The sequence below is a fragment of the Heterodontus francisci genome, chromosome 39 (assembly GCF_036365525.1).
Source record: "Heterodontus francisci isolate sHetFra1 chromosome 39, sHetFra1.hap1, whole genome shotgun sequence".
NCBI lineage: Eukaryota > Metazoa > Chordata > Chondrichthyes > Heterodontiformes > Heterodontidae > Heterodontus > Heterodontus francisci.
The window spans coordinates 42,092,858-42,110,690 of NC_090409.1; the positions used below are offsets into that span (position 1 = coordinate 42,092,858).

Genomic DNA, 17,833 nt, shown 5'->3' on the forward strand with positions numbered 1-17,833 from the left:
ATCCCACTGCTGTCTCTAACTATACTGATATCTACACACTGTACACTGTCAATATCCCACTCCTGTCTATAACTATACTGATATCTACACACTGTACACTGTCAATATCCCACTCCTGTCTTTAACTCTACTGATATCCACACACTGAACACTGTCAATATCCCACTCCTGTCTATAACTATACTGATATCTACACACTGTACACTGTCAATATCCCACTCCTGTCTACAAATCTACTGATATCTGCACACTGGACACTGACAATATCCCACTCCTTTCTATAACTATACTGATATCTACACACTGTACACTGTCAATATCCCACTCCTGTGTACAAATCTACTGATATCTGCACACTGGACACTGACAATATCTAACTTCAGTGTATATCGCTACTGTGAGCCACTCACTCTCCTGTGTTAATATCGTACTCCTGCCTAGAAAATGACTGATTTCTACACAGTTTAAGTTATCAATATCCCACTCCTGTCTCTGTGTCTAATGAGAACGACACACGATGTGACAACAAGTGAAGGAGCATAAGGCAAATATCACACTTACCGCAGCCTTCAACACACTCTGCCACTGTACTGGGAAGCTACGTGTGAATGAAGGAGGTGGTACTTACCCAGCAGTGTTGTGTCGGTCGTACCAAGTGTAGTCACGGTGTGGGAATGTGTGTTACTAATCACGTCTTCATGAGGACTCTTATTCTCTGTCACTCCTGCGGGTGATCTTTCTGAAGATAGAGAGAAGAGTTAGGTGAGGTCAAGTTCATCTTCAGATAAGAATACCGATACTGGAGAAGGCCATTCGGCCTCTCTGGACAGTTCAATCAGATTGTTGGTAGTTTGTATCTCAACACCATTCACTCGCCTTTGCTTCATATCCATTGGAACACCTAAACAACAAAAACCCAGCATGTCAATCATCACAGCTCTCCCCATTTCCCAGCATCATCTCTAGGTTCAGATTCCCACTCCCCTTTGTGTGAAGAAGTGCTTCGTGACATCACTCCTGAACGGCCTGGCTCTGATTTTAAGGTTCTGCCCCCTTGTTCTGGAATCCCCCAACCCCACCAGAGGAAATAGTTTCTCTCTATCGACCCGATCGAATCCTTTAATCATCTTAAAGCCCCTCGATTCGATCACCCCCTTCATCTTCTACACTCAAGGGAATACAAGCCCATTCTGTGCAACCCGTCCTCGTAATTTAACCCTTTCAGCCCCAGGATCATTCTGGTAACACTGCACTGCACCCCGCCCCCGAGGACAGTATATCCTTCCTGAGGGGAGGGGCCAGAACTGAAAACAGTCACTTGACACAGGCTCTGAGCAGAGCTTAAAATATCAGAAGCATAACTTCCACAACTTTGCATTCCAGACCCATTAATATAAAGTCAAACAATAAAGTATAGTTAGATAGAGGGAAACACCCCATTGCTGTTAATAACTGTACTGATAGTTACACACTGTACACTGACAATATCCCACTCCTGTCAATAACAGTACTGATAGTTACACACTTTACACTGACAATATCCCACTCCTATTAATAACTGTACTGATAGTTACACACTGGACACTGTCAATATCCCACTCCTGTTAATAACTGTACTGATAGTTACACACTGTACACTGTCAATATCCCACTCCTGTCAATAACTGTACTGATAGTTACACACTGTACACTGTCAATATCCCACTCCTGTTAATATCTGTACTGATAGTTACACACTGTACACTGACAATATCACACTCCTGTTAATAAGTATACTGATAGTTACACACTGTACACTGACAATATCACACTCCTGTTAATAACTGTACTGATAGTTACACACTGTACACTGACAATATCACACTCCTGTTAATAACTGTACTGATAGTTACACACTGTACACTGACAATATCCCACTCCTGTTAATAACTGTACTGATAGTTACACACTGTACACTGACAATATCCCACTCCTGTTAATAACTGTACTGATAGTTACACACTGTACACTGACAATATCACACTCCTGTTAATAACAGTACTGATAGTTCCACACTGTACACTGACAATATCCCACTCCTGTTAATAACTGTACTGATAGTTACACACTGTACACTGACAATATCCCACGCCTGTTAATAACTGTACTGATAGTTACACACTGTACTCTGACAATATCCCACTCCTGTTAATAACTGTACTGATAGTTACACACTGTACACTGACAATATCCCACTTCTGTTAATAACTGTACTGATAGTTACACACTGTACACTGACAATATCCCACTCCTGTCAATAACAGTACTGATAGTTACACACTGGACACTGACAATATCCCACTCCTGTTAATAACTGTACTGATAGTTACACACTGGACACTGACAATATCCCACTCCTGTTAATAAGTGTACCGATAGTTACACACTGGACACTGTCAATATCCCACTCCTGTTAATAACTGTACTGATAGTTACACACTGTACACTGACAATATCCCACTCCTGTTAATAACTGTACTGATAGTTACACACTGGACACTGACAATATCCCACTCCTGTTAATAACTGTACTGATAGTTACACACTGGACACTGACAATATCCCACTCCTGTTAATAACTGTACTGATAGTTACACACTGTACACTGACAATATCCCACTCCTGTTAATAACTGTACTGATATTTAAACACTGTACACTGACAATATCCCACTCCTGTCAATAACTGTACTGATAGTTACACACTGTACACTGACAATATCCCACTCCTGTTAATAACTGTACTGATAGTTACACACTGTACACTGACAATATCCCACTCCTGTCAATAACTGTACTGATAGTTACACACTGTACACTGACAATATCCCACTCCTGTTAATAACTGTACTGATAGTTGCACACTGTACACTGTCAATATCCCACTCCTGTTAATAACTGTACTGAAAGTTACATGCTGTACACAGACAATATCCCACTCCTGTTAATAACTGTACTGATAGTTACACACTGTACACTGTCAATATCCCACTCCTGTTAATAACTGTACTGAAAGTTACACACTGTACACAGACAATATCCCACTCCTGTTAATAACTGTACTGATAGTTACATACTGTACACTGACAATATCCCACTCTTGTTAATAACTGTACTGATAGTTACACACTGTACACTGACAATATCACACTCCGGTTAATAACTGTACTGATAGTTACACACTGTACACTGACAATATCCCACTCCTGTCAATAACTGGACTGACGGTTACACACTCTACACTGTCAATATCCCACTCCTGTTAATAACTGTACTGATAGTTACACACTGTACACAGTCAATATCCCACTCCTGTTAATAACTATACTGATAGTTACACACTGTACACTGACAATATCCCACTCCTGTTAATAATTGTACTGATAGTTACACACTGTACACTGACAATATCCCACTCCTGTTAATAACTGTACTGATAGTTACAAACTGTACACCCACAATATCCCACACCTGTTAATAACTGTACTGATTTTTACAAACTGTACATTGGCAATATCCCACTGCTGTTAATAACTGTACTGATAGTTACACACTGTACACTGACAATATCCCACTCCTGTTAATAACTGTACTGATAGTTACAAACTGTGCACTGACAATATCCCACTCCTGTTAATAACTGTACTGATAGTTACACACTGTACACTGACAATATCCCACTCCTGTTAATAACTGTACTGATAGTTACACACTGTACACTGACAATATCCCACTCCTGTTAATAACTGTACTGATAGTTACAAACTGTACACTGACAATATCACACTCCTGTTAATAACTGTACTGATAGTTACACACTGTACACTGACAATATAACACTCCTGTTAATAACTGTACTGATAGTTACACACTGTACACTGACAATATCACACTCCTGTTAACAACTGTACTGATAGTTACACAATGTACACTGACAATATCCCACTCCTGTTAATAACTGTACTGATAGTTACAAACTGTACACTGACAATATCCCACTTCTGTTAATAACTGTACTGATAGTTACACACTGTACACTGACAATATCCCACTCCTGTCAATAACAGGACTGATAGTTACACACTGGACACTGACAATATCCCACTCCTGTTAATAACTGTACTGATAGTTACACACTGGACACTGACAATATCCCACTCCTGTCAATAACTGTACTGATAGTTACACACTGTACACTGACAATATCCCACTCCTGTTAATAACTGTACTGATAGTTACACACTGTACACTGTCAATATCCCACTCCTGTTAATAACTGTACTGATGGTTACACGCTTTACACAGACAATATCCCACTCCTGTTAATAACTGTACTGATAGTTACACACTGTACACTGACAATATCCCACTCCTGTTAATAACTGTACTGATTGTTACACACTGTACACTGACAATATCCCACTCCTGTTAATAACTGTACTGATAGTTACACACTGTACACTGACAATATCCCACTCCTGTCAATAACTGTACTGATAGTTACACACTGTACACTGACAATATCCCACTCCTGTTAATAACTGTACTGATAGTTACACACTGTACACTGACAATATCCCACTCCTGTCAATAACTGTACTGATAGTTACACACTGTACACTGACAATATCCCACTCCTGTTAATAACTGTACTGATAGTTACACACTGTACACTGTCAATATCCCACTCCTGTTAATAACTGTACTGATGGTTACACGCTGTACACTGACAATATCCCACTCTTGTTAATAACTGTACTGATAGTTACACACTGTACACTGACAATATCACACTCCGGTTAATAACTGTACTGATAGTTACACACTGTACACTGACAATATCCCACTCCTGTCAATAACTGGACTGACGGTTACACACTCTACACTGACAATATCCCACTCCTGTTAATAACTGTACTGATAGTTACACACTTTACACTGTCAATATCCCACTCCTGTTAATAACTATACTGATAGTTACACACTGTACACAGACAATATCCCTCTCCTGTTAATATCTGTACTGCTAGTTACACACTGTACACTGACAATATCCCACTCCTGTTAATAACTGTACTGATAGTTACACACTGTACACTGACAATATCCCACTCCTGTTAATAACTGTACTGATAGTTACAAACTGTACACCCACAATATCCCACACCTGTTAATAACTGTACTGATTTTTACAAACTGTACATTGGCAATATCCCACTGCTGTTAATAACTGTACTGATAGTTACACACTGTACACTGACAATATCCCACTCCTGTTAATAACTGTACTGATAGTTACAAACTGTACACTGACAATATCCCACTCCTGTTAATAACTGTACTGATAGTTACACACTGTACACTGACAATATCCCACTCCTGTTAATAACTGTACTGATAGTTACACACTGTACACTGACAATATCCCACTCCTGTTAATAACTGTACTGATAGTTACACACTGTACACTGACAATATCACACTCCTGTTAATAACTGTACTGATAGTTACACACTGTACACTGACAATATCACACTCCTGTTAATAACTGTACTGATAGTTACACACTGTACACTGACAATATCACACTCCTGTTAATAACTGTACTGATAGTTACACAATGTACACTGACAATATCCCACTCCTGTTAATAACTGTACTGATAGTTAGAAACTGTACACTGACAATATCACACTCCTGTTAATAACTGTACTGATAGTTACACACTGTACACTGTCAATATCCCACTCCTTTTAATAACTGTACTGATAGTTACACACTGTACACTGACAATATCCCACTCCTGTTAATAACTGTACTGATAGTTACACACTGTACACTGACAATATCCCACTCCTGTTAATAACTGTACTGATAGTTACATACTGGACACTGACAATATCCCACTCCTGTTAATAAGTGTACCGATAGTTACATACTGGACACTGACAATATCCCACTCCTGTTAATAACTGTACTGATAGTTACACACTGTACACTGACAATATCCCACTCCTGTTAATAACTGTACTGATAGTTACATACTGGACACTGACAATATCCCACTCCTGTTAATAACTGTACAGATAGTTACACACTGGACACTGACAATATCCCACTCCTGTTAATAACTGTACTGATTGTTACACACTGTACACTGACAATATCCCACTCCTGTTAATAACTGTACTGATAGTTACACACTGTACACTGACAATATCCCACTCCTGTCAATAACTGTACTGATAGTTACACACTGTACACTGACAATATCCCACTCCTGTTAATAACTGTACTGATAGTTACACACTGTACACTGACAATATCCCACTCCTGTCAATAACTGTACTGATAGTTACACACTGTACACTGACAATATCCCACTCCTGTTAATAACTGTACTGATAGTTACACACTGTACACTGTCAATATCCCACTCCTGTTAATAACTGTACTGATGGTTACACGCTGTACACAGACAATATCCCACTCCTGTTAATAACTGTACTGATAGTTACACACTGTACACTGTCAATATCCCACTCCTGTTAATAACTGTACTGAAAATTACACACTGTACACAGACAATATCCCACTCCTGTTAATAACTGTACTGATAGTTACATACTGTACACTGACAATATCCCACTCTTGTTAATAACTGTACTGATAGTTACACACTGTACACTGACAATATCACACTCCGGTTAATAACTGTACTGATAGTTACACACTGTACACTGACAATATCCCACTCCTGTCAATAACTGGACTGACGGTTACACACTCTACACTGACAATATCCCACTCCTGTTAATAACTGTACTGATAGTTACACACTTTACACTGTCAATATCCCACTCCTGTTAATAACTATACTGATAGTTACACACTGTACACAGACAATATCCCTCTCCTGTTAATATCTGTACTGCTAGTTACACACTGTACACTGACAATATCCCACTCCTGTTAATAACTGTACTGATAGTTACACACTGTACACTGACAATATCCCACTCCTGTTAATAACTGTACTGATAGTTACAAACTGTACACCCACAATATCCCACACCTGTTAATAACTGTACTGATTTTTACAAACTGTACATTGGCAATATCCCACTGCTGTTAATAACTGTACTGATAGTTACACACTGTACACTGACAATATCCCACTCCTGTTAATAACTGTACTGATAGTTACAAACTGTACACTGACAATATCCCACTCCTGTTAATAACTGTACTGATAGTTACACACTGTACACTGACAATATCCCACTCCTGTTAATAACTGTACTGATAGTTACACACTGTACACTGACAATATCCCACTCCTGTTAATAACTGTACTGATAGTTACACACTGTACACTGACAATATCACACTCCTGTTAATAACTGTACTGATAGTTACACACTGTACACTGACAATATCACACTCCTGTTAATAACTGTACTGATAGTTACACACTGTACACTGACAATATCACACTCCTGTTAATAACTGTACTGATAGTTACACAATGTACACTGACAATATCCCACTCCTGTTAATAACTGTACTGATAGTTAGAAACTGTACACTGACAATATCACACTCCTGTTAATAACTGTACTGATAGTTACACACTGTACACTGTCAATATCCCACTCCTTTTAATAACTGTACTGATAGTTACACACTGTACACTGACAATATCCCACTCCTGTTAATAACTGTACTGATAGTTACACACTGTACACTGACAATATCCCACTCCTGTTAATAACTGTAATGATAGTTACACACTGTACACTGACAATATCCCACTCCTGTTAATAACTGTACTGATAGTTACACACTGTACACTGACAATATCCCACTCCTGTTCATAACTGTACTGATAGTTACACACTGTACACTGACAATATCACACTCCTGTTAATAACAGTACTGATAGTTACACACTGTACACTGTCAATATCCCACTCCTGTTAATAACTGTACTGATAGTTACACACTGTACACTGACAATATCACACTCCGGTTAATAACTGTACTGATAGTTACACACTGGACACTGACAATATCACACTCCTGTTAATAACTGTACTGATAGTTACACACTGTACACTGACAATATCCCACTCCTGTTAATAACAGTACTGATAGTTACACACTGTACACTGACAATTTCCCACTCCTGTTAATAACTGTACTGATAGTTACACACTGTACACTGACAATATCCCACTCCTGTTAATAACTGTACTGATAGTTACACACTGTACTCTGACAATATCCCACTCCTGTTAATAACTGTACTGATAGTTACACACTGTACACAGACAATATCCCACTTCTGTTAATAACTGTACTGATAGTTACACACTGTACACTGACAATATCCCACTCCTGTCAATAACAGTACTGATAGTTACACACTGGACACTGACAATATCCCACTCCTGTTAATAACTGTACTGATAGTTACACACTGTACACTGACAATATCCCACTCCTGTTAATAAGTGTACCGATAGTTACACACTGGACACTGTCAATATCCCACTCCTGTTAATAACTGTACTGATAGTTACACACTGTACACTGACAATATCCCACTCCTGTTAATAACTGTACTGATAGTTACACACTGGACACTGACAATATCCCACTCCTGTTAATAACTGTACTGATAGTTACACACTGGACACTGACAATATCGCACTCCTGTTAATAACTGTGCTGATAGTTACACACTGTACACTGACAATATCCCACTCCTGTTAATAACTGTACTGATAGTTACACACTGTACACTGACAATATCCCACTCCTGTCAATAACTGTACTGATAGTTACACACTGTACACTGACAATATCCCACTCCTGTTAATAACTGTACTGATAGTTACACACTGTACACTGACAATATCCCACTCCTGTCAATAACTGTACTGATAGTTACACACTGTACACTGACAATATCCCACTCCTGTTAATAACTGTACTGATAGTTACACACTGTACACTGTCAATATCCCACTCCTGTTACTAAGTGTACTGAAAGTTACACGCTGTACACAGACAATATCCCACTCCTGTTAATAATTGTACTGATAGTTACACACTGGACACTGACAATATCCCACTCCTGTTAATAGCTGTACTGATAGTTACACACTGTACACTGACAATATCCCACTCCTGTTAATAACTGTACTGATTGTTACAAACTGTACACCCACAATATCCCACACCTGTTAATAACTGTACTGATTTTTACAAACTGTACATTGGCAATATCCCACTGCTGTTAATAACTGTACTGATAGTTACACACTGTACACTGACAATATCCCACTCCTGTTAATAACTGTACTGATAGTTACAAACTGTACACTGACAATATCCCACTCCTGTTAATAACTGTACTGATAGTTACACACTGTACACTGACAATATCCCACTCCTGTTAATAACTGTACTGATAGTTACACACTGTACACTGACAATATCCCACTCCTGTTAATAACTGTACTGATAGTTACAAACTGTACACTGACAGTATTACACTGCTGTTAATAACTGTACTGATAGTTACACACTGTACACTGACAATATCACACTCCTGTTAATAACTGTACTGATAGTTACACACTGTACACTGACAATATCACACTCCTGTTAATAACTGTACTGATAGTTACACAATGTACACTGACAATATCCCACTCCTGTTAATAACTGTACTGATGGTTACAAACTGTACACTGACAATATCACACTCCTGTTAATAACTGTACTGATAGTTACACACTGTACACTGTCAATATCCCACTCCTGTTAATAACTGTACTGATAGTTACACACTGTACACTGACAATATCCCACTCCTGTTAATAACTGTACTGATAGTTACACACATTACACTGACAATATCCCACTCCTGTTAATAACTGTACTGATAGTTACACACTGTACACTGACAATATCCCACTCCTGTTCATAGCTGTACTGATAGTTACACACTGTACACTGACAATATCACACTCCTGTTAATAACAGTACTGATAGTTACACACTGTACACTGACAATTTCCCACTCCTGTCAATAACTGTACTGATAGTTACACACTGGACACTGACAATATCACACTCCTGTTAATAACTGTACTGATAGTTACACACTGTACACTGACAATATCCCACTCCTGTTAATAACTGTACTGATAGTTACACACTGTACACTGACAATATCCCACTCCTGTCAATAACTGTACTGATAGTTACACACTGTACACTGACAATATCCCACTCCTGTTAATAACTGTACTGATAGTTACACACTGTACACTGACAATATCCCACTCCTGTCAATAACTGTACTGATAGTTACACACTGTACACTGTCAATATCCCACTCCGGTTAATAACTATACTGATAGTTACACACTGTCCACTGAAAATATCCCACTCCTGTTAATAACTGTACTGATAGTTACAAACTGTACACTGACAATATCCCACTCCTGTTAATAACTGTACTGATAGTTACACACTGTACACTGACAATATCCCACTCCTGTTAATAACTGTACTGATAGTTACAAACTGTACACTGACAATATCCCACTCCTGTTAATAACTGTACTGATAGTTACACAATGTACACTGACAATATCCCACTCCTGTTAATAACTGTACTGATAGTTACACACTGTACACTGTCAATATCCCACTCCTGTCTATAACCATACTGATATCTACACACTGTAAACTGACAATATCCCACTCCTGTCTATAACTGTACTGATATCCACACACTGTACACTGTCAATATCCCACTCCTGTCTGTAACTATACTGATATCTACACACCGTACAATCTCAATATCCCTCTCCTGTCTATAACTATACTGATATCCACACACTGTGCACTGTCAATATCCCACTCCTTTCTATAACTATACTGATATCCACACACTGTACACTGTCAATATCCCACTCCTGTCCATAACTATACTGATATCCACACACTGTGCACTGTCAATATCCCACTCCTTTCTATAACTATACTGATATCTACACCCTGTACACTGTCAATATCCCACTCCTGTCCATAACTATACTGATATCTACCCACTGTACACTGTCAATATCCCACTCCTGTCTATAACTATACTGATATCCACACACTGTACACTGTCAATATCCCAAACCTGTCTATAACTATACTGATATCCACACACTGTACACTGTCAATATCCCACTCCTGTCTATAACTATACTGATATCCACACACTGTACACTGTCAATATCCCAAACCTGTCTATAACTCTACTGATATCTACACACTGCACACTGTCAATATCCCACTCCTGTCGATAACTCTACTGATATCTACACCCTGTACACTGTCAATATCCCACTCCTGTCTATAACTATACTGATATCTACACCCTGTACACTGTCAATATCCCACTCCTGTCTATAACTCTACTGATATCTACACACTGCACACTGTCAATATCCCACTGCTGTCTATAACTATACTGATATCTACACACTGTACACTGTCAATATCCCACTCCTGTCTCTAACTATACTGATATCTACACACTGTGCTCACTCAATATCCCACTCCTGTCTATAACTATACTGATATCCACACACTGTACCCTGACAATATCCCACTCCTGTCGCTAACTCGACTGATATCCACACACTGCACACTGTCAATATCCCACTCCTGTCTATAACTATACTGATATCTGCACACTGTACACTGTCAATACCCCACTCCTGTCTATAACTATACTGATATCCACACACCGTACACTGTCAATATCCCACTCCTGTCTATAACTATACTGATATCTACACACTGTACACTGTCAATATCCCACTCCTGTCTATAACTATACTGATATCTACACACTGTACACTGTCAATAACCCACTCCTGTCTATAACTATACTGATATCTACACACTGTACACTGTCAATAACCCACTCCTGTCTATAACTATACTGATATCTACACACTGTACACTGTCAATATCCCACTCCTGTCTATAACTATACTGATATCCACACACTGCACACTGTCAATATCCCACTCCTGTCTATAACTATACTGATATCTACACACTGTACACTGTCAATATCCCACTCCTGTCTATAACTATACTGATATCCACACACTGCACACTGTCAATATCCCACTCCTGTCTATAACTATACTGATATCTACACACTGTACACTGTCAATATCCCACTCCTGTCTATAACTATACTGATATCTACACACTGTACACTGTCAATATCCCACTCCTGTCTATAACTCTACTGATATCTACACCCTGTACACTGTCAATATCCCACTCCTGTCTATAACTATACTGATATCCACACACTGTACACTGTCAATATCCCACTCCTGTTTATAACTATACTGATGTCTACACACTGCACACTGTCAATATCCCACTCCTGTCTATAACTATACTGATATCTACACCCTGTACACTGTCAATATCCCACTCCTGTCTATAACTATACTGATATCTACACCCTGTACACTGTCAATATCCCACTCCTGTCTATAACTATACTGATATCTACACACTGTACACTGTCAATATCCCACTCCTGTCTCTAACTATACTGATATCCACACACTGTACACTGTCAATATCCCACTCCTGTCTATAACTATACTGATATCTACACCCTGTACACTGTCAATAACCCACTCCTGTCTATAACTATACTGATATCCACACACTGTACACTGACAATATCCCACTCCTGTCTATAACTATACTGATATCTACACACTGTACAATGTCAATATCCCACTCCTGTCTATAGCTCTACTGATATCTACACACTGTACACTGTCAATAACCCACTCCTGTCTATAACTATACTGATATCTACACCCTGTACACTGTCAATATCCCACTCCTGTCTATAACTATACTGATATCTACACACTGTACACTGTCAATATCCCACTCCTGTCTATAACTATACTGATATCCACACACTGCACACTGTCAATATCCCACTCCTGTCTATAACTCTACTGATATCTACACCCTGTACACTGTCAATATCCCACTCCTGTCTATAACTATACTGATATCTACACACTGTACACTGTCAATATCCCACTCCTGTCTATAACTATACTGATATCTACACCCTGTACACTGTCAATATCCCACTCCTGTCTATAACTATACTGATATCTACACACTGTACACTGTCAATAACCCACTCCTGTCTATAACTATACTGATATCTACACACTGTACACTGTCAATATCCCACTCCTGTCTATAACTATACTGATATCTACACACTGTACACTGTCAATATCCCACTCCTGTCTATAACTATACTGATATCTACACACTGTACACTGTCAATAACCCACTCCTGTCTATAACTATACTGATATCTACACACTGTACAATGTCAATATCCCACTCCTGTCTATAACTATACTGATATCTACACACTGTACACTGTCAATAACCCACTCCTGTCTATAACTATACTGATATCTACACACTGTACACTGTCAATATCCCACTCCTGTCTATAACTATACTGATATCTACACACTGCACACTGTCAATATCCCACTCCTGTCTATAACTATACTGATATCTACACCCTGTACACTGTCAATATCCCACTCCTGTCTATAACTATACTGATATCTACACCCTGTACACTGTCAATATCCCACTCCTGTCTCTAACTATACTGATATCTACACACTGTACACTGTCAATATCCCACTCCTGTCTATAACTCTACTGATATCTACACACTGTACACTGTCAATAACCCACTCCTGTCTATAACTATACTGATATCTACACACTGTACACTGTCAATATCCCACTCCTGTCTATAACTATACTGATATCTACACACTGTACACTGTCAATATCCCACTCCTGTCTATAACTATACTGATATCTACACACTGTACACTGTCAATATCCCACTCCTGTCTATAACTATACTGATATCTACACACTGTACACTGTCAATATCCCACTCCTGTCTATAACTCTACTGATATCTACACACTGTACACTGTCAATAACCCACTCCTGTCTATAACTATACTGATATCTACACACTGTACACTGTCAATAACCCACTCCTGTCTATAACTATACTGATATCTACACACTGTACACTGTCAATATCCCACTCCTGTCTATAACTATACTGATATCTACACACTGTACACTGTCAATATCCCACTCCTGTCTATAACTATACTGATATCTACACACTGTACACTGTCAATATCCCACTCCTGTCTATAACTATACTGATATCTACACACTGTACACTGTCAATATCCCACTCAGTCTATAACTATACTGATATCTACACACTGCACACTGTCAATATCCCACTCCTGTCTATAACTATACTGATATCTACACACTGTACACTGTCAATAAACCACTCCTGTCTATAACTATACTGATATCTACACACTGTACACTGTCAATATCCCACTCCTGTCTATAACTATACTGATATCTACACACTGTACACTGTCAGTATCCCACTCCTGTCTATAACTATACTGATATCTACACACTGTACGCTGTCAATATCCCACTCCTGTCTATAACTATACTGATATCTACACAATGCACACTGTCAATATCCCACTCCTGTCTATAACTATACTGATATCTACACACTGTACACTGTCAATAACCCACTCCTGTCTATAACTATACTGATATCTACACACTGTACACTGTCAATAACCCACTCCTGTCTATAACTATACTGATATCTACACACTGTACACTGTCAATATCCCACTCCTGTCTATAACTATACTGATATCTACACACTGTACACTGTCAATATCCCACTCCTGTCTCTAACTATACTGATATCCACACACTGTACACTGTCAATAACCCACTCCTGTCTATAACTATACTGATATCTACACACTGTACGCTGTCAATATCCCACTCCTGTCTATAACTATACTGATATCTACACACTGTACACTGTCAATATCCCACTCCTGTCTATAACTCTACTGATATCTACACACTGTACGCTGTCAATATCCCACTCCTGTCTATAACTATACTGATATCTACACACTGCACACTGTCAATATCCCACTCCTGTCTATAACTATACTGATATCTACACACTGTACACTGTCAATATCCCACTCCTGTCTATAACTATACTGATATCTACACACTGTACGCTGTCAATATCCCACTCCTGTCTATAACTATACTGATATCTACACACTGTACACTGTCAATATCCCACTCCTGTCTATAAATCTACTGATATCTACACACTGTACGCTGTCAATATCCCACTCCTGTCTATAACTATACTGATATCTACACACTGCACACTGTCAATATCCCACTCCTGTCTATAACTATACTGATATCTACACACTGTACGCTGTCAATAAACCACTCCTGTCTATAACTATACTGATATCTACACACTGTACACTGTCAATATCCCACTCCTGTCTATAACTATACTGATATCTACACACTGTACACTGTCAATATCCCACTCCTGTCTATAACTATACTGATATCTACACACTGTACGCTGTCAATATCCCACTCCTGTCTATAACTATACTGATATCTACACAATGCACACTGTCAATATCCCACTCCTGTCTATAACTATACTGATATCTACACACTGTACACTGTCAATAACCCACTCCTGTCTATAACTATACTGATATCTACACACTGTACACTGTCAATATCCCACTCCTGTCTATAACTATACTGATATCTACACACTGTACACTGTCAATATCCCACTCCTGTCTCTAACTATACTGATATCCACACACTGTACACTGTCAATATCCCACTCCTGTCTATAACTATACAGATATCTACACACTGTACACTGTCAATATCCCACTCCTGTCTATAACTATACTGATATCTACACACTGTACACTGTCAATATCCCACTCCTGTCTATAACTATACTGATATCTACACACTGTACACTGTCAATATCCCACTCCTGTCTATAACTATACTGATATCTACACCCTGTACACTGTCAATATCCCACTCCTGTCTATAACTATACTGATATCCACACACTGTACACTGTCAATATCCCACTCCTGTCTATAACTATACTGATATCTACACACTGCACAATGTCAATATCCCACTCCTGTCTATAACTATACTGATATCTACACACTGTACACTGTCAATATCCCACTCCTGTCTATAACTATACTGATATCTACACCCTGTACACTGTCAATATCCCACTCCTGTCTATAACTCTACTGATATCTACACACTGCACAATGTCAATATCCCACTCCTGTCTATAACTATACTGATATCTACACACTGTACACTGTCAATATCCCACTCCTGTCTATAACTATACTGATATCTACACACTGCACACTGTCAATATCCCACTCCTGTCTATAACTATACTGATATCTACACACTCTGTACACTGTCAATATCCCACTCCTGTCTATAACTATACTGATATCTACACCCTGTACACTGTCAATATCCCACTCCTGTCTATAACTATACTGATATCTACACACTGTACACTGTCAATATCCCACTCCTGTCTATAACTATACTGATATCTACACCCTGTACACTGTCAATATCCCACTCCTGTCTATAACTATACTGATATCTACACACTGTACGCTGTCAATATCCCACTCCTGTCTATAACTATACTGATATCTACACACTGTACACTGTCAATATCCCACTCCTGTCTATAACTATACTGATATCTACACACTGTACACTGTCAATAACCCACTCCTGTCTATAACTATACTGATATCTACACACTGTACACTGTCAATAACCCACTCCTGTCTATAACTCTACTGATATCTACACACTGTACACTGTCAATATCCCACTCCTGTCTCTAACTATACTGATATCCACACACTGTACACTGTCAATATCCCACTCCTGTCTATAACTATACTGATATCTACACCCTGTACACTGTCAATATCCCACTCCTGTCTATAACTATACTGATATCTACACACTGTACACTGTCAATATCCCACTCCTGTCTCTAACTATACTGATATCTACACCCTGTACACTGTCAATATCCCACTCCTGTCTATAACTATACTGATATCTGCACACTGTACACTGTCAATAACCCACTCCTGTCTATAACTATACTGATATCTACACACCGTACACTGTCAATATCCCACTCCTGTCTATAACTATACTGATATCTACACCCTGTACACTGTCAATATCCCACTCCTGTCTATAACTATACTGATATCTACACACTGTACACTGTCAATATCCCACTCCTGTCTCTAACTATACTGATATCCACACACTGTACACTGTCAATATCCCACTCCTGTCTATAACTATACTGATATCTACACCCTGTACACTGTCAATAACCCACTCCTGTCTATAACTATACTGATATCCACACACTGTACACTGACAATATCCCACTCCTGTCTATAACTATACTGATATCTACACACTGTACAATGTCAATATCCCACTCCTGTCTATAGCTCTACTGATATCTACACACTGTACACTGTCAATAACCCACTCCTGTCTATAACTATACTGATATCTACACCCTGTACACTGTCAATATCCCACTCCTGTCTATAACTATACTGATATCTACACACTGTACACTGTCAATATCCCACTCCTGTCTATAACTA

The 17,833-nt window shown here is 38.8% G+C and overlaps 1 protein-coding gene across 1 annotated transcript in view; it reads right to left on the reverse strand.

Moving 5' to 3' along the window:
- LOC137352793 (mucin-22-like) overlaps positions 1-17,833 on the reverse strand; it is a 191,329-nt gene that overhangs the window by 82,653 nt on the left and 90,843 nt on the right. Inside the window, exon 5 of the mRNA XM_068018621.1 lies at positions 629-739. Within this exon, the coding sequence (XP_067874722.1) occupies positions 629-739 (111 nt within the window). The remainder of the gene's footprint in view (positions 1-628; positions 740-17,833) is intronic.